This window comes from Cupressus sempervirens, chromosome 2 (assembly GCF_028749045.1).
Source record: "Cupressus sempervirens isolate cs-2001-9-10 chromosome 2, ASM2874904v1, whole genome shotgun sequence".
NCBI lineage: Eukaryota > Viridiplantae > Streptophyta > Pinopsida > Cupressales > Cupressaceae > Cupressus > Cupressus sempervirens.
In genome coordinates, this window is record NC_143119.1 from 307,570,839 (window position 1) to 307,590,540 (window position 19,702).

General features: G+C 37.1%; 1 protein-coding gene across 3 annotated transcripts in view; it reads left to right on the forward strand.

The window, feature by feature from the left end:
- LOC149572306 (putative GPI-anchored protein At1g61900) overlaps nt 1–19,702 on the forward strand; it is a 109,816-nt gene that overhangs the window by 21,964 nt on the left and 68,150 nt on the right. For all 3 annotated transcript variants that reach the window (XM_089813515.1, XM_089813516.1, XM_089813517.1), the window contains exons 2-3: nt 5,267–5,542; nt 5,653–6,258. In XM_089813515.1, the coding sequence (XP_089669641.1) occupies nt 5,267–5,542; nt 5,653–6,258 (882 nt within the window). The remainder of the gene's footprint in view (nt 1–5,266; nt 5,543–5,652; nt 6,259–19,702) is intronic.

Genomic DNA, 19,702 nt, shown 5'->3' on the forward strand with positions numbered 1-19,702 from the left:
CAAATGTAATAACACAGCAATGGTATTGGTGCATTCCAAATGCCAAGTTGAATGACATAAATATGAGAGGACACATGTCTCTATGGTTAACCATCATATATATATATAATACATATATAGATGTAAGAGTATTTGTCTAAATGATGATTTATCAACAACAATGTATCTCATGATCGAATCAATCAAACTGAAGCTACAACCTTAACACCATCCACTATGGGAATTAGACAAAAAGGGAAGAGAAACTGATCCCAAATTAAGTAATTGTGTTATGTGTTGATTCTCTACATGAAATGAAAATACTAATAGCAATGTATTAATCTTAAGGAATATAGTTAGCATAAGTTAACTATTTACTTGTTAATTTCTTGCAATCCCAATCCTAAAACTGATCCATAGTTCATTACAAGGACAATTTAGAATGGGGCCATTGCATAGTTACTGAAAGGGGAATCCAGGGTCGGGAATTTGTAGCTAGAGGTGGCAGGGCTATTAGGAAGAGGCTGTCGATGGTATGAGTTGGCTAGCAACGTGGGCTGTTGAAAAGTAAAGGGCTTGCACAGGGTTCAAGATGCAATAGATTGCTTGGTTTTATTCTATTGTTCATTTTTTCAATTTGATCCAATAAAAAATTGCAATTTTTTTTAGATTTAAAAAAAGAAGTTCAAGAGCTTTTGCTGATTAATGTTATTTCCTATAGCATGTGTGGCTGTATGGTCTCTACGGATTTATGTTCCTCGTGGAAGAAACCCATAAAAAGTTTGTATCGATTTTCCTTTTTTGTGTCAATCGCCATATCTGCCTTGATTTTCTTGCCCATAGACAAAAAAACTCAAGACATCAACTGTTTGGATTTCAACAGAACATTCGATTTAAAGGTTTAGGATGATGCACACAATGGAGACCTTTGTTTGAGCCCAAACTACATAGAAAATTCTTTGAAGTTTGGATTCCTCAGGAATTTTGACAAGAATTTAGTAGGTCTAAAGCTTTTTGAAAACATGTTAGAATTATTTGTTTAACGACACAACCCCATAAATCACTTGCAAGCAAAACATGTATAACAAATGGAGATCTAGCAAGGATAATTTGCTAAACAGCTTGAGCATCGTATATTGATGTAGAAAGATTATTGTTATAAATAACAAATCAATCCTTATGAAAAAGGATAAATTAAACCCTAGATGCAAACCCTATAGAAGGTTTGAATAAGCTAGTGTCAAGTGCCACACTCATATCAATGAGACAACTTAAGCTGTTATTAGTTTACTATAATAAAAGATAAAAGCACCTAAGTTTAGCTTAAGTGAATAAAGTAATTAAAGAAGCTAGTTATAGAAAAAATTAGATAATTTCCTAATTACTCCGACTTTTATCATTAAAAGAAACATTTGTGAATATACAGAAATAGTTTTGTTAATGCTTACGAAATAAAGATTCTATCTTTCATGTATCCTTTGCTTCGGTACTTCATGCAACCTGAAATAAGAAAAGTAAATGTGGAAGTCTTGTTCAAGAAAGGTTTCTATTTTTGTATATCCTCTATTATCATGGTTCACTGATGTGAAACAAGAAATATTAACAAATAGTTTTGTTAATGCTTACGAAATAAAGATTCTATCTTTTATGTATCCTTTGCTTCTGTACTTCATGCAACCTGAAATAAGAAAAGTAAATGTGGAAGTCTTGTTCAAGAAAGGTTTCTATTTTTGTATATCCTCTATTATCATGGTTCACTGATGTGAAACAAGAAAACAAAAAGAAAATATGTTTGTCTTGAGCTTTTGCATAATGATAATGTATGGTTTAAAATTCAAACACATTTCATTCTTCTAGTGCTACTTTGATTTCTCATCACATGATAGGGTAATGAAAACGAATGTATGTAGGTTGAATTTGAGACTTCGATATGGGCAGGAAGTGATGCAACTAGTTCTATTGTAAGTGTACATTTTAATTGCTCTCCAACTTATTAGAGGAATTCGCCAAGGGCCTCTTCGATAACAAGACTTTATATAAGCCAATTTGAACCCAAACTACAAAATGAGGGGTTGTGGAAATCTCATTTTTTTGTCAATTTGAATTTCAAAGCAGCATTACAAAAGTCAATGTACATCACCTCCATCTTAAAGACAAAGGTGTGGTTGTATATGGCAGGCTGCCACTTAAACAAAGGGCTGAAATATAGAGATTATAGGGTTGTGGTGAAGAAAATGGCTAAAAGGCTTGTAATTGCTACTATGCCATTGAGGGGTCCTACTTCTACTCCAAGTAGAACTTTCCAAGAGTCATGATCTCTTGATTTTCGATGTAGTTTAGAGGCATCTGTTGCCTAAGAGGTTGTATACAATGACTACTAGTATATATGCTATAGACAACATGGCAGAATTATTCAATTGCAAAATAAGGATGAGGCGGATGATGATATTGTCAAATTCTTCTTTGCTAAAGACATTCAATTCAATGGCTCATTTTTTTTAGATTATAAGGAGGTTGTGGCAAAGATAATAAAATTTGGACCACTGTATATGTGGGAGGCAAAATTAAGGAGAACAATCTTGGATAAGAACCATTCAAAGATCAATATTATAATAGATATAATGAAGCTAAAAGGGTCATTGATGACTATAGTATAGTCATGGATGAGTGAATGACATTAGGCATTATCCACTTACAAACATTATGGACACACGTACATAGGGCAATTTTTATGTGTTGCTTATAGTAAAAGGCACCTTGAGAATGCCCTACTATTATCAAATCCAAATCCTTAGAGATGCAAAAAAGGGGTTTGAGCTAGAGAATGCAGTGCAAGTAGTGACAAATGTTGTCTATTTGTGTAGAGTTGTAGGGAAACTGATTGAGGCCTACAATCATGTTTGGTAGTCCTGATGTTGTGTATGCCATGAATAATGCACTTAAGAACTTGGGAAAAATCGGTTTGGTTAAATAGGTTGTTAATGATTGTACAAATGTGTAGATGTTTATGTGTAGCCACCACATTTCATATGCATTATTCAAGATCTTCTTGATGGAGGTGTTTTAAAACTTGTAGAGATTATACATGCATTGATTTCATCCTCTTGGTTAGGATGCTTGAATTGCAATAGGGGTTGCAACAAATGGCCATGATAGTGGTTGGTAGCTTGTTTGAAAGTTAGAGTAGGCTAAGAGGTTGAAGGAGGTGGTTAAGAGGGACAATTTTTGTGTGGTTAAGAGGGACAATATTTGTGTTGATATGAGGTTCATTGTCCCTAATACCTATCATTGCTCAGTTTTCATAGTTGTCAAATATGGGGACTCTAATGCTCATATGTTTTTAGAGTTGTATGAGGGCATCAATAGCATTCTTGGCCAAATGAACATATCTAACCAATCAATCTTTAGGGATGGGAGAAGTTTATCGCTCCTTTGCATATGGCTGCCTATGTATTGAACTTGAAGTGGTGCATTCAAAGGCCTAGAGTAACCATTGGGTCATAGAGGCTGTTTAGAAGTTGTAAAATGGTGAGGAATTTTGCCACGATTTGGATTGAGTTGACAAAATTTGTCGCTTTTTGGGGAAATTCAAAAGTGATCAAGATAGATAGCAAGACCAGTGCACAAGAAGACAAAATTCTGTGGTGGGCTATAGATGCGCCTAGTTCTTTGACAGCCATGATAACCATCTATCTAGTGTCCTAGGTTTCTAGTTCTTTTGCCACTAATAGGAACTAATTTTTTTTCTTAGCTTCATCCTCTCTATTAGGAGGAACAAGTTTGCCTCTAAGAGGGCGAAAAGATTATAGCTCTACGCTGTGTCCTGTATCTCATTGCCCACAACATGTGTATGTACAAGGAGAGTTTAACATAAGTTAATGATGATATGGCACAAATAGGGTTGGTTGGAGTTGGTGTGGAGGAGCATTCCTGGAAGAGTCCAGTAACCAATTAACCAATTGTATTTGATTTTTGAATGTAGTTGTAATTTTGAATATAATATGTATTCGCCATTCGGTATGCTAATTTTCATTGTTCAAAGTCTTCAATGCAGTTTGATTGGTATTTCAATGTTCCACTTGTTATTTTTTAAATTTATTTTTATAACTAAATGGTCAAGTACTACAAGTACATATATCTACACAACTGTTGCCCTGCTGTCCCCATTAAGTGGCCCATGGTCACTCCATCTGCCTGTTCCTAGATTCTGTGGAAATATGAAAAAAAAATTAGATATTTGATGTCTGATATTAGTCAGATATTCTTTAAAATACATATTTGCACAATTTTGGAGTGAATTTAAAAAAACCAAAGCAGCTGCTATGGGGTTGTGGCTTCATGCAATGTCCTGAAAGCACCACGTAAACAGTAATGTTGCCATTGCACTAATGACAATGCTTTTTATCCTTGAAGAAACAGCTCAGACTGTCTACAGTGACAATTTTCTGTTGCAGACAGCTTTTAGGGTTCAAAAAGTTGCATCTCTTGTTGTGCTTCTCGTTTTATAGTGGCAAAAATGGCTGTTTATTCAACAGATTGGATTTGTTCAATGCAGATATATAAGAAAAGGTGATTGTGTTCTCAGTTGGGATATGACCCGTTAGTCAAATTGCTTGGTAATAATACAGTCAACTAAGCTTCCATTCTAACGTGCAATGCTATTGACCCAGAAGAGTTAAATTCAAGCAATATGTTGATTATTACATTTTATGATTGAAATCAGACTGACATGGAGCTCATTACATATTTCAAGTGAATTGTGTTTGAAAATTCTATACATCAAATTGCTGAAAACAAAATTCCTTTTCCATAGGTTAACTACTGTAAGACTGTAAGCGATTCATTTTTTTTGTTTTGAATATAATTTTGTATATTATTGTTATTATTATTTTTCTAGTTTGTAATTCTTTCCTGTTGATGCTCTTTTAAGTCTGTCAGAATTCAAAGCCGTAGCTTTATGTTTCCCCTGTATTTTGTTTCGAGGCGCCACTTGTTTTCAGTCATTTATTACTGAGAAGTAATTGGTTAATTATTTGATGTATTAACAAATGACCGAAATTATTTCTTAGAATGTGACTTGATCTTTCAACTTTGGTGTAAAAGCTCATTTTCTAATAACCTTTTCCTCAAGTTTATAAAATATATGAATAAGTCAAATGTTTAGATAACTCTTTTCGTACGTCTGTAATTAGAAAACCTGTTAATTTCTTGTCTCTGACAATGTAAGGGTATGCTTTGTTGTTTGTTAGTTTGGTTATTTGCTAAACAAAACCTGTTTTTGTTGCAGGGTTTGTAAATGCATTCCAGGCTTTGTCATTACCAAAATTGGGTGCAACTCAGACGTCAGGTCTTACTGTAGTTGTACATGAGCCCATTGTTTCATTTCCTTGGAATTCTTCATTGTTTCATTTGACTTCTTCACAACCTCATGCTGTGGAAAAGAAAAGTAATATTTTCTCTGTAGAAGTTTCCCCGACTGCTGCACCTGATCCATTGATTCCATTACTTGCTCCTTCTCCTTGGAATCCTTTTACTCCAAATTCAACTGTACCTACTGTATCAGGTATGTAAATGCTTTTGATCGGAATTCAATTAATTTTGTATCTATATTTGCATCCTGTTAAAAACTATAGGAATATGCTTTTGAAAGGCTACTCCCTGTCACCTTTGCAGGGCTCTGTGCTTTCAATTTTTCAACATCAGATTATGTGATCAGTCAGACAGCAATTGACTGTTGGAGTTCATTTGCTCAATATCTGGGAAATGTCATTTGCTGTCCTCAGTATGAGGCGTTGCTTCACATTCTTGTTGGAGAATCCAGCAAATTGAATGGGTTACTTGCCTTGAATTCAACATATGCAGAATACTGTTTTTCAGATGTCCAAACTATCTTGGTTAGTCAGGGTGCAAATGCAAGTCTTCCATCTATATGCTCTGCACTGCCATCTAATCTAACTGAAGGATCCTGTCCAGTCAAGGGTGTAAAGGAGTTTGAACAAACAGTCAATGGGAGCAAACTTTTGATTGATTGCAAAACAGTTGATCCGGTGAAAGAATGCTGCAGCCCTGTTTGCCAGCCTGCAATCTCAGAAGCTGCAAGAAGACTTGCTTTGAAGGCTCCTGGATTATTCAGTGAAGATGATGTGCGACTGTCACCTTTACAACAAACTGTTGTTGATGATTGTCATAGAGTTGTCCTTAGATGGTTATCAAGTCAGCTTACCCCAGAGAAGGCAAAATCAGTTCTCCGAGGGCTTTCCAATTGCAATGTGAATAGAGGTACTAGTTTTGGACTATATTTGATCTTAAGAACTTATTTTGTATTTCCTATTGTAAATTATTGTCAAAGAATTATTCTAGCCCAGTTCTTTTTGGTCTCACAAGTCGAGAAGTTTTTTCTCAATTGCTTTTTATATTTGTTATCTTAATCGAAAGCAAACAGTTAATGGTTATAAAAGTCTTTTTAGCAAACATAAATTTTGAAGCATTTTGATGAGTGAAGGTTTTAATGGATCAATTTTTTTTGATTTGTTCTTGCTATAATTCCACTATTTGCTATATAATGATTAACTTTTGTTAATAAGATTGCCAAATGGAGCTTTATTGTCAAAAGTGAATGTTTATCTTCAAAAATAAAATTGTTGGGTAGCTGAACATCTTAAGATTACACAATGCTAAAAAAGACATTCAATGGTAAACACATTAGAGAATGAACTGTTGTGATCAGTCCTTATCACAACCTTTCCACCAAATAGGTATTTTTTGAATTTGGTCAAGGCATGAGGCTAGTAATAAGTAATTAGTGAATAATCAGTAGACTTGTTATGAAATACGATATACTGAAGATTCACAACAGTTGGTATTCTTAACCAACTGGAGTGCTATATATAAGGGTTGTTTAGAACAAAGTAACGAGAATCGGAATTGTATCGGAATCGGCACGGCCGAATCGAATTGTGAATCGGGGGTGAATCGCCAGTGAATGATGAATCGGCAAATTTGAAAAACCCTTTAAATGTAGAGATTTTAACAATTTAAGACTTATTTCATGCACCCTTTATGAATATAACTTAAACACACTATAACATCATCAAATAGAAGTTAAAACTTAACATACATAAACATGAAACATAAAATCCATCACATACGTAACTATGTTATCATTATGTACTAAAATGTAAATTGTAGGCTAGCTGAAGTAAATAAAAATCAAATGATCATAATGATTCAAATCATAGAATGTATGTAAGATGAAATCATGAAGATCTATAAGACATCAAATCATAAATGTATGTATAAATCTAAGATGAAGATCCATGAAAGTTTGAAACGTATGTATATCAGTGATTCAGTATCACATTTAATATCTATTTAGTGTAAACAAAATATAAAAACAAGGCTCTAGCTCAAGCCTCTTCTTCTCTCTTACTTTTCCTCTCTTCTGCTCATGCTTAACAAATAGAAGGCCCTTTAGGGTTATAACAAAGTGAATAGGTCAAAAAGAAAGTAAAAAACACAAGTTATTTTTTTTAAATTTACAACTCCATACTTTTCTGGCCACAGGTGATTTTTTGCCGATTTTTTTCATGCGATTCATGCGATTTTTTTGATGAATCACCAATTCTGGCGATTCATCCAAAAAAATCGGGTGTGGCGATTCCCGACTCCAAAAAAATTGCCCACCTTGAATCTTATCGCTGAATCGTCGATTCACGCGATTCTCGTTACTATGGTTTAGAACAATGAAGGATATGTTGGTATTGTTGGTAATGTAATAATTTGGTACAATCCTTTTGTAAGTTATCATATTCGCTTAAAAATCAAGAAATTCGGCATTGGTTCGAAATTGTTACAAATTCGCCTGTTATCACAGAATTCCTTGTAAATTTGTAGTTTTGAACCCTGGTAGAATTCAAAGGGATTCTGAGCGGATTTGGTTGTCATTAGTAGAGGTCGAGAGGAATGTGAAACGAATTTCGAGCCCACCTCGTCTAATTGACTTGTCAACTTAGTTTTAGGTAGCAATTTACATATTAAAACCTAAAACAATGCTGTTTGGGATTTTTCCATATTGCAACCTGCGTTTGGCAGCGACAGTTTGGGATTTTTGGCAGCGGCAGTTTGGATGTGTATGTTTGTTGTTGGCTTGGTCTGGTCCTTGTTGGAAGGAGGTTGTCCCCGTTTATTGGCTTGGTTTGGCTATTATTTGATGATACATTGATATTTGATCACATATGAGTTTGACTGATTATTGATTAGTATTGTTGACATTGGTGTTTTAAAGTTTTTGAACCAAAACATTCATAGGGTTGTGTGTTTTGACATTTTGTCATGCCATTCAAACAAAATTTTTAATATATCTGCTGGTGTATTTTGATAAATTGCTTTATATCTATGTTCCCCCAAGTTTTCGGTATGGGGACAGCAGGGGACGGCGGGACGGGTTTCTGGGACGGCAATTTTGGGGACGGGGGGGGGGACGACAAACGGGGACGGCTATATATATATAGGAAAATTTTAAAATATACATTGAAATTTGCAAATATACATGTCATTCATATGAGCATGTCATTTAAACATTACAGAATCATAACATACAACATTTGAATGCCATCTAGGAAATAACATCCGATTTTAGTACCCAATTGTCAAAATGCATATCAATATCAGTGAACACTGAACAATGAACATTAACAATTGTCAATATGATAATGTCATAATGATAAACATTATAAATCTGAAAATCAAAATCAAAATATGCCCAAAGCTATAGGCCCAAAGGGTAGAGGGCTGCCATAAAGTAATAAGTATCAATGTATCATAATCATGTTCATGTTCAACATAAAATACAAAACATAGAAAAATGAAGCAGCCTGCTGCTCCTATTCTGCCTCTACTACCTTTTAGGGCATTTGGAGGGGTGGGGCCAACCTGGCTGACCAAGTTGGAGGCTTAAAAATATTTTTTAATGTTAAAATATTTTAATTTTATGCAAACAAAAAAGGGGGACGACCAGCGGTACCCAATACGTAAAGGGGACCTCCAAACGTCCCCTTTCCGTACCGGGTACGGTTGGCCGTCCCCCTTTCTTTCCTTTGCCGTCCCCAAGTTTCCAAGACATCCCTTGCATTTTTTCACTTTTTGGGGACGGCTAGGGGACGTCCCCTACTCGTCCCCCCGTCCTCGGGACGTCCCCGTCCTTGAAACGCCAGGTTTAGGCTGGGTATGCATCCTCGGGGAACATAGCTTTATATTAGCATAGTGGTGTGTGAACTTATTTGTTGCAGCATATTTTTACATAGATATAAAAACAAAACGATACTAAACTTAAACCAAATTTTTTTTGAGCAAATTCCAAACGCGAATGTTGAACCTGCCTCTGAACCAAAATCCGAACTGGCAATTTAGAATAAAAGTATATTTTGCCATTGTCATGTGTTTTCTTTGACATTGTTATTTTTGTTGTTCTTCTGTTAATCATAAACTTGCTACATTAGTACATATGCACAATGTTAAGATCAATTACATAGTCGGCATGTAATAACATCACTTCCATATTTGGCTCGTAACATTTCTAGCATTGTTTCCTAGTACGAGCTTGGAGGTCTTGAGGTGATGGGTGAAAGGATGGAGGTATAGTGGTCGTACTTTTAACCAGGAAGTAATGATAACACAATGACATTGAGGAGGAAGTGACTTGAGAGGATCAATTGACACATGACCTCGTTTAGGTGTAGGATATAGTGGTAGACTAGTACGTACGACAAAAGGTAGAGTATAGGGCTCTTCCCACATGTATAGTATGGTGGAACTCATGGTGAACAAAGCAGTGTAAGATCACTTCGAGAGCCTTTTGAGGTTACCGGTATGTAGGTCGGTGGGAATAGAAGAAGAGAGAGAGGCTATCCAAAGAGAACAATGAAGACAACAAATACAACGATACCAAGAAAGGACCCGATGCGAGGAGGAACTCCGTGACACAAATAGGTGGAGAGCATAGTAACACAGGGACACACCCCCCCCCCCTTTTGCCTTACATCTTAGATACGAGGACACATCGGGGACTTAGGGACTCCGTTCTCCCATCCCCAGCAGTGCCACCAGATTTTGCCACCTTCGCCAAGGATGGGGTAACGTCCTAGTTTTGACTATTTTCTGATTCTACCATTTATGTTCAATGTTTAATTTTCCAATTCAATGCAATATTCAAGCATTTACTCTTTTACATCTTTACATTTTATATTGCAATACATCTTTTTATAACTAGCATTTTAAGTACCATATGTATGGTGTTTACAACCCCTTTTGTACCCCGCCACCATCTCCTCGTCGTCCCCCCATTGTCCCCAATTTAAGGTCCCCCTGTCCCCAAAACTTGTCCCCCCGTTTCACTGTCACCCCGTCCCCCAGGGCGGTGTAACTATGGTGGAGAGGAACACAAAGACAGAATGAGATGACCCTTAGGCACCCAACAATAGATAGAGAGACGACGAAGGTTGCAACGCGTTGTGGGAGGGTCCTATAGTCCTCACAAACCCATTAAGAACCATAAGGAGGGCTTGCCACTTAGTGGTGTTGCCAAGGCATAATTAATACGTGGTACTACCTTAAATGATGTAGACACAGATAGTTGGGGAAGTGAGGGCGGTGAAAACAGAGTCCTTTGTGCACATCAAAGCTAGTGACAAAAAAAGAAGTTTGGAAGGAGAGATGATTGAGTTATTGGAGAATACGGTATCTTGGATAAGGGGGCTAGCCATATCCAACAAAGTAAGGATAGGGCAGACAAAGTCAAAGACCCCAGGAAGGAGGGAGTATCAGTACCGCCAAGGTATAGACAAAGACGGTGGGAGATAGAAAGACTCATATTCTAACAATACGGGAGAGGTACCAAGAGGGGACCGAGGAACAACCGACCCACCTAATTTTGAGAATACATAGGGTACCAATCAAAGGAGAAAAATGTCTTACACTCCAAACAAATAAAAGTTTCCCAAATTTAATGGTGATGGGTCGGAAGACCCAACATGAGATTGTAAGACATGCGTGACCATTCAGAAGGCAACTAAAGAGGAGGATGAAGATTAATGGGTGAAGGCCTTTTTTGCCACTCTACAAGGTATAGCCATTGACTTATACATTGACCTTCCAACCATACAAAAGACAAACTAGTACAATTTGAAGAAAACCTTTGAAGCAAAATTTAGGTTGTTGTGGGAAGATGATAAGGTAGTAGAGGTAATATATGACACACACCAAGGAAAGAGTGAGACTATTTAGGACTACGATTGTATGTTGAAGGAGCTCATAAGCAAGTTGGAGAATAAACCAACCTATGGATTAAAACAGAGGTGGTTCATGGTGTAAGGTTTGTAGCTGCGATAGAGATCTTTATCTCTTGAAATATGGATGTTATTATCATTATTGTCACCTTCAGCGGAAAAAGGACACTTATGTTTTATTAAGTGTAATGACCTGTCTTTCGACATGTGTTGAGGCATGGAAATTTGAAGAGTTGTAATTATAATTGTAATAGAGTGATGTTTTGGGAATCTAGAGAGACCTTTGGTTGATATGGAAAGAGTGTCTCCTTAAGTTATATATATCACATCTAGCAATGGGCATTGAACACTCGACATTTCATTTTCAATAAAGATATATTTTTGTTGTGTGGCTGGGTTTTTCCCTTCATTCTTGAAGGGTTTTCCCAGGATATCTTTTGGTGTCAATTTTCTCTCTAATGATTTCATGATTATTGTATTTTATCATTAGTTTTTGGGCTCTAATTTTAACACATGGAGGGTTTAACTCCATTCGTTTGGAAGAAAATGAAGGTGGTACCCCCTTCACGTACAAGGAGGTCTTTGATCAACCGATGGATATCGAAAGTGAGAACACAACCTCAATAATTAAGAAGAAAGTAAGTGATGATAGCAGCGATAGGGACAATGATGAAGAGTTTCAAACAATCTAGGCATTGCGCAAAGACATGATGCAAATGATGAAGGAAATGATGGGCGAAAAAGAAAGATGATAACAAAGAACTATGGTGCATATAATGCTAAAACGAAAGGCATACAGGAGCCAGTTGTCCAAACCAATCATTCTACGACATCTATTAGGTGATGGGACACTCCTTTAAGGAGTGCGTGTACAATTTGAAGGTAAGGAGTATGCAAGTATTCCTAACCACAAAACAAGCAACCCCACCCAACACATCATCTAGAGTAATAACTAGCAATGCCTCCCTAGGAGGTTATCGAAATTAAAAATGTGGAGGCAATAATTACAACAATAACACACCACAGTGCTGCACCTAGTACGATGTGAAAGGGTGCCCAATCATACAATGCAAGAGATGCAATGGATGGGGCTACTTCGCTCGATAATGTTAAAGCTAACGAAGTGGCGAAAGTATAACTGTCAAGTGGCGTGGGTCGAGGAATTGTAAAGATGCTAAATGATCGAAAGGGAAGACTGTGAACATGCTAGAAGTCACAGAACCAGAGGAGAGAGTGATGGTGAGTACCAAACTCCAAGCAAAGAAAGCTACGTAGTTGAATCCCCAAACTAAAAAGGAAATATTGAAGGAAGCACAATTGGCAGTGGAAGAAGAGTATAGACAAACTCACGAGGCAACAAATATTCTGAGCAACAGAGGCCAACATCATAAATAGATATTGCAAGCCATTGTACTAGTAAGGGCAACAAATCTACATGAAACATTACCCCAATTAAGAGTAGCAATCTCTAATGTGGAAGAGAATAATAACAATACAAAGAAAGACAAGGGCATGGAAGGAGAAGCTGGAAGAGGACTTACCCCACAAAGGGACCTCGCACCTCTCAATTTGTTGTTGGAGATAGGAAGGACCCTTACTGTAGTGGACATAGAGGTCACGAGGGTCATAAACTAATTAATACCATTGTGGATGGAGGCTCTAGAGTAAATGTACTCCCGGAGAAGACATGGAAGGCTTTGGGCAAACCATTGTTATGGCTGCCAACCTTTTGTTTGGTAGGAGTAGACCCAATGGCATAGAACCACTGGGCACACTCATGGCCCATAAATTAACCATTGGAACATAATAGCTCCTAGATTTTGTAGTCATCGCCCTAGAAAAAATGGGATACGACACTCTTCTTGGTAGAGAATAGCTGATCACAACAAAGGTCAACCATAATTGGAAGAACATGTTATTCATTGAAAACGAAGGAAAAATGTCATTGATTTGCGGAGCCAAACAATAAGCCAAGAATTCGCGATTGAAGTTGCATTTGGAGGAAGGAGAGTGTGGTGAGGAAGGAATGATGGAACTAGATGAAGGCATACTAAGACTTGGTAGCTGCTCCGAGGATGAAACAAGCTCCCATAATGGATTAATCCACTAGCAAATGGAGGATTATGAGATGCTCTAGCCGAGTTGCCACATGTTGGAGATAACAAAGATGGAGGAGTACATAGATACACACTCGACAAAATATGAGGATTATAAGGAAGGGGTAGCAAGGGTGGATGACTCCTACCCATCAATTTGAGAAAAATGAGGAAGTCAAGTACAGGGAACCAAATATAGAAAAAGTAAACCTGGGTGAAGAAGAATGCTTGAAGGTGATCCTATTGGGGGACAATTGGGACCTAGTACTAAAAGCAGTTGCATTTAAAATCTTTCTTCAATATGAAGATGTGTTCGCGTTGACATACAAAGATTAAAGGTGGTGCCATTAGAATTATGTATACACAAAATACCCATGGTACTAGGAGCAAGGTTGATATGAAAAAGGTTGTACTATATGAATAAAATCTATGCATCAAAGATACAAGAGGAAATTGGTAAAATGTTGGAAGCTAGAACTATTTTTAAAGTATAGACAAGTGAGTGGATGTCACCAATTGTCCTCTCTCTAAAGAAGTGAATTTGATCAAGATCTATGTAGACTTCCAATGCCTAAATACAGTCCTAATTAAAGACCTGTTTTCGTTCCACTTCACGTATGGTATATTGTAGGAGGTGGAAGGACATGAAATATACTCATTCATGGATGAATTCTTAAGCTACAATCAAAGCAATATTGCTGAGGAATTAAAGTTAAAAATTACCTTTGTGGTGGAAGGTGGAGCGTATGCATATAATTGGACACCATTTGGCTTATGCAACACTCCAACCAGCTTTCAAAGAAATATACTCCAAATTTTCGACAATTTGTCTATTGGAAACTTGAAGGCATTTTTGGTTGACTGGTCAATATTTAGTGGCAAGGAACCTCACAACATTATGGGAGTGCATGGAGTGGTGTCGAAGGGAACGCCTCGAATTGAACCTCAAGAAATATTAGTTCATGATAACACAAGGCAAGCTGCTTGGTCACATCGTCTGTAAGGAGGGGTTAAAGATCGACCTAGATAAAATCAAAGTAGTTATTGAGATGGAGGACCCAAAGGATGTAATAGGGGTCAAGTCTTTTTTGGATCATCTGTGATACTATCGGTGGTCTATCAAAGGGTTTGCAGAAACTTTCTTACCTTTGGAGAAATCCACAAGGAAGAGAGAACCATTCATATGGGGGATAGAACAAGCCACTGCATTCAAGGAGTTGAAGTCAAGGTTGTTAGGGGCACCAATAAAAACCTTTTCTTTGCGAAGTGGAACAAGGAATTCCATGTACATGTGGATGTCTCTAACTAAGTCATCGAGGCTACTTTGGCTCAATAAGGCATAAGAGGACTAGAGCATCAAATATATTTTGCTAGTCGGCTATTGTCAAAAGCAGAAATAAACTACAATATCACAAAAATGGAAGCGCTAGGTATGGTGTACGTATTTCAAAAGTTATGACATTATCTTTTAGCCACACCCTTTACTTTTAATATAGATCATCAAGCACTGATGTTTCTCGTGAATAAAGCAATAATACAAAGGAGGCGTAGCAAATTGGCCGTTCCTACGCCAAGAATTTGCTTTCACTATTTTTGTGCGACCTGGCAGGAGCCATGTCACAGAAGATCATCTATCATGGAAATCAAATGAGCTTGCAAAAGGGGTGAATGAAGATTTTCTAGATACTCACCTGTTCCAGATAGCCATCTTACCCTCCTGGTATGAACGTATTGGTAGGTACCTCTCTACGAGCTCATCCCCACATGAAATGCCACTAAATGAGAAAAGAAAGTTGACTTATAAAAGTAAGACATATCAACTCATCCAAGGGTTCTTATACAAAATGGCACCATTCCATGTACTTCGTGGATGCATCATGGAGGAGGAAATTCCCATTGTACTACAAGAGCACATGAAGGCCTTGAGTAGGACACATGGGTCTAGATGATACAACTTGGAAGGTGTCACTCCTTGGATTATGGTGGCCAACACTATGTACAAATGTAAAGGCATGGGTGTTGGATTGTGACACTTGCCAAAGGACGAGAAAAACTCTCAAAAGAGAATTTATGCCCTTGTTCCCTTTACAATCCCAGAAATTGTTCGAAAGATGGGGGTTATATTTTGTGGGGCCTCTAAGAACGAGTATGATGAGATGTTGCAGCTACATTGTGGTGGCGACATAATAATCAACTAAATGGGTAGAGGCGAGGGCACTTCTAGACAACTGCAATAATTCTTGCTTGATTCTTATATGAATAAATTGTACACTTTGTTGATCAGGTAATCTGGACTATGACCATGGAGTTCTACATATTCCACAATTTGTCAAGCTCGTACAACCCACGTGCCAATGGGCAAGCTGAAGCCACCAATAAAATATTGGGTCAATTGTATATAAGACATGTAGGGTAGAAGAAGGCGAGGAGGACGAAAGACTACCTATAGTACTCTAGGCGTACCGATCAACCTATAAAGCAACAATGAGCCACACACCCTTCCAGTTGATGTAAGACCTGGAGATTGTCGTACTAGTAGAATACATGGTGCCAAGTCTCAAGGTGGTAGTGGAGAATAGATGGGGAGATATTGATAACCTAAAGGAACGGTTAATCAACTTGATGAAATTGGAAGAAAGACGAATGACTTTGCAATGGTCAACTGAGGTAGCTTGTCATGTCCCCATTTTGGAGGCAATTTGATTTAATTAATTTAATTAATTAGGTTGTCCAAAATAATGAATATTTTATGAGGATGACTAATTAATTATTTTAATTAAATAAATAAGTGGTATTAAGTTAATTATTTATAAAGTTATCAAATAAATAAATATGAAAAGGTAACTTTATATTTAATTAATTTAATAAAGTGACTTGAATTATAAAATATTTTATAAAGTCACTAGTAGATAAAATAAAATAATGTTCTAGAAGTTTCTGGAGAAAGTAGAGAAAAAGAATAAATAGGCACCCTGGGCTTCATTCTAATCATCCAGATTTGTTGTTGTTGATGTTGATGTTTGTTGATGTGCATTGTGGAGCCTAGGGTTTCTGTAATAGTCACAACTGGCCATTGAGAACGAAAACTCTCAATTGGTACGCAATTTTGAGGGTGTGAAATATCACTTGAATTATTGCAGCTGGGAGGATGATACTTCAGTCTTCTATTTGTGCTACATTGAGGAAAAATATTTGAATACAAAAAGCAAGCCGAAAAAGCAGTTCGAAAAAAGCAGGCCGAAAAAGCAGTCTGAAAAAAGCAGGCCAAAAAAGCAGAACTGAAAAAGCAGGCCCGGAAAAGCAATCCAAAAAAAAAGCAATCCGAAAAAGCAAATTCGAAAAAGCAAAGAAAATTATTACAACCATCTACAATCAGGGGCGGCAGCTAGAGAGGCACGACTTGGGCATTTGAGGAGGTTATTTTCTGTTCAGTGGTATTGCAATACATCTATTCTCTAAGGCGACCTCATATGCCAGGTCTGATGTGTATTTTCATAGTTGCCTTTCACTATAGAGTGCTGTTGTAATTGTCATTTCATATCAGACCTATCATTCATTAATAGATACATCATTCATTTTTACATTCCTCACAATGGTATCAGCAATCCATGGCTTTAGTTGTATTTAATCATGCATGTGATTAGCGTATTGCTGTAGGGGAGTATTGAAGATAGATATTTAGTGTTGCATTAGTTTTCATTGGCAGCTGTAGGTGCATATTACTTTACCAGCAATCATCATATTTTGATATCTTTGTAAATGCCAAGAGTCTTGGCTACCTTAGTATGAATATTGTATTGGATACTCATTCTCAATTAAGGAGATACAATTGCTGGTCATTAATAGTTGTCTTTGAGCGTTAATATATCATTTTTAATGAGCCAGTTAGCTTGCATACCAACTGTTTGTTAAAATACTAGTTGGCTGTAGGTGATCATTTTTATGATTAGAACTCATATATGCATTTACTATTGCCAAAATTAGTTGCATATTTATGTTAGGTCATTGTTTAGACAATTTGGAGTCTTTTGTAAGCATTCTCTTTGAGGCAAATCCAAACAAGAATCACTGCAGCAATCTGAAAAGTTATATCAGTCAGAGGACCCTTGCTTGCAAAGTGTTTGACGAAATGTCAAACAACTGAAGTATAAAGATTTTTGGTGTTGGAAGAAGTTATAACCTATTGGGGTTATTACATAGCCCAACATCGAACAAAATGTTGGCACAATAAACACCTACCCATAATGAACTTTTGGCCAAGCTAGCTAGTTCTCAAATGTGATGGCTGCAACAAAATCAATTGTGGTAAGTTTAAAGTCTATTGATTAGGACCCTACATGATAAGAGAAGTAGGAGACAATAGGGTTGTGAAATTTTCAACACTAGACAACAAACGTATCAAGGAATCTACAAACGGATCTAAACTAAAGGCCACCAAGAACGAAAGATCACACAATGGGGATCAACACGTTGGGGTATGAGGTGGTTGGACAATTAGCAACCAAGGAGTGATAGAAGAAGATCTAGTAATCAATCTCAAACCTAATAGGCCAGATCAAGTTTGGGAGAAGGCAATGGTAGACCCTGAAGAAAGGTTAGTAAGAGAACATGTTGAAGCAGTACTAATTCCAAGTACACAAACATCTTATGCTTTGTTTGTTCCTCTTGCGCTTTTTGTAAGGATTAACGACTATTGTAAATTGAGAGAACCCTACGAGGGAAGAAGTGAAGGATTTATCGCATATGATATTAACAGAGAAGTAGAGAAAGAATAAGCAAAGAAGCACTCACCCAAGGAGGATGGACATAGGGAAGACGTAAAGGGAGAAATTGATTTGGAGGAATATAGTGCAACGTTGGGACCACCCTTGAATGCAAGTAGTAAAGGCAAATGATTCATTCATTTGCTAAGGAGACAAATATATGAATGAGATGATCTAGAAGTGCAAGAATGAAAGGGAAAAAGCACCCTACAATAAGAAATCTAACACATTATGGAAGGTGAGCCCTAATCCAACATAACCTCCAATAGTAAATGGGGAAGTAGAGTGGTACCAAAGGTATGGAGGGAGGTGTATAGATGGGAGTTTTAAAGGGGTGGGATACACCCCTTTGCGAAATATGTTTTTGATTTGGAATTCTTGGAACATGTTGCGAGAATCAATGCCACCACTCATTCCTAGGCACTTCGATATGACAGTAAGACATAGAGGGAGAAATTGATTTGGAGGAATATCGTGTGACGTGGGACCACCCTTGAAAGCAAGTAGTAAAGGCAGAGGATTCATTCATTTGCGAAGGAGACAAATATATGAATGAGATGATCTAGAAGTGCAAGAATGAAAGGGAAGAAGCACCCTACAATAAGAAATCTAATGCATTATGGAAGGTGAGCCCTAATCCAACATAACCTCCAATAGTAAATGGGGAAGAAGTAGAGTGGTACCAAAGATATGGAGGGAGGTGTATAAATGGGAGTTTTAAAGGGGTGGGATACGCCCCCTCACAAGATTTTTTATTTGATTTGGAATACTTGGAACATGCTGCGAGAATTAATGCTACCACTCATTCCTAGGCACTTCTATATGACAGTACGCGTTAGAAGTAAAGGTTTGAAGTCATGAAGCGAGGGGAATAAAACATAAACAAGAAGAGTTGTCAGAGGGGCCTACAGTGGCTAAGACGAAAAACAAACATCACGAAGACATAAAGAACTAATAGGTATATTTTGTATGAACAAAGAAAGTGAATGCAATAAGATTAAAGCTGAGCAAACCAAAGGAAAAGAAAGTACAACTAAAGGTTGAAAAAACAATTAGGGAAACCTAATCCTAAATGAAGTAGGTGGTAAGACCACATAAGCCTGATTAAAGAACATAGTCAAGCTCGTATACATTAACCTGTACTAGAAAGAAGGGAGCTCGCTTAGGCAAGCACAAGAAGGCGACGACTACATTGTAAAGGAAGGGCAATATGAGGAAGCAACCCAAAAACCACACAAGGCCAACCGTACGAAATAAGACGACAAAAGTGGTGTACGTGTATGAAGATCACGAAGACAGAGGCTTGCATGTGTACGAAGGGTGATTGATGTATATCACAATTATATCAAATTGAATTGTCATGATCCCCCAAAGATAATAGAACTTCAAGTGTAATGAAAGAATTCCACGTAAGAGATACAAAGAAAGTCTTTTTGGGCCAATATTAGGTGACCAAAAAGAATGATAGCTACTATCTTGTATAATCCCTACTTAGAGAAAACAAAGGCATATTTGCGAACAGTAACACATGTATAAGATAAAATGTATATGTCATAAGAAATGAGATACAAATAGAAGAAAG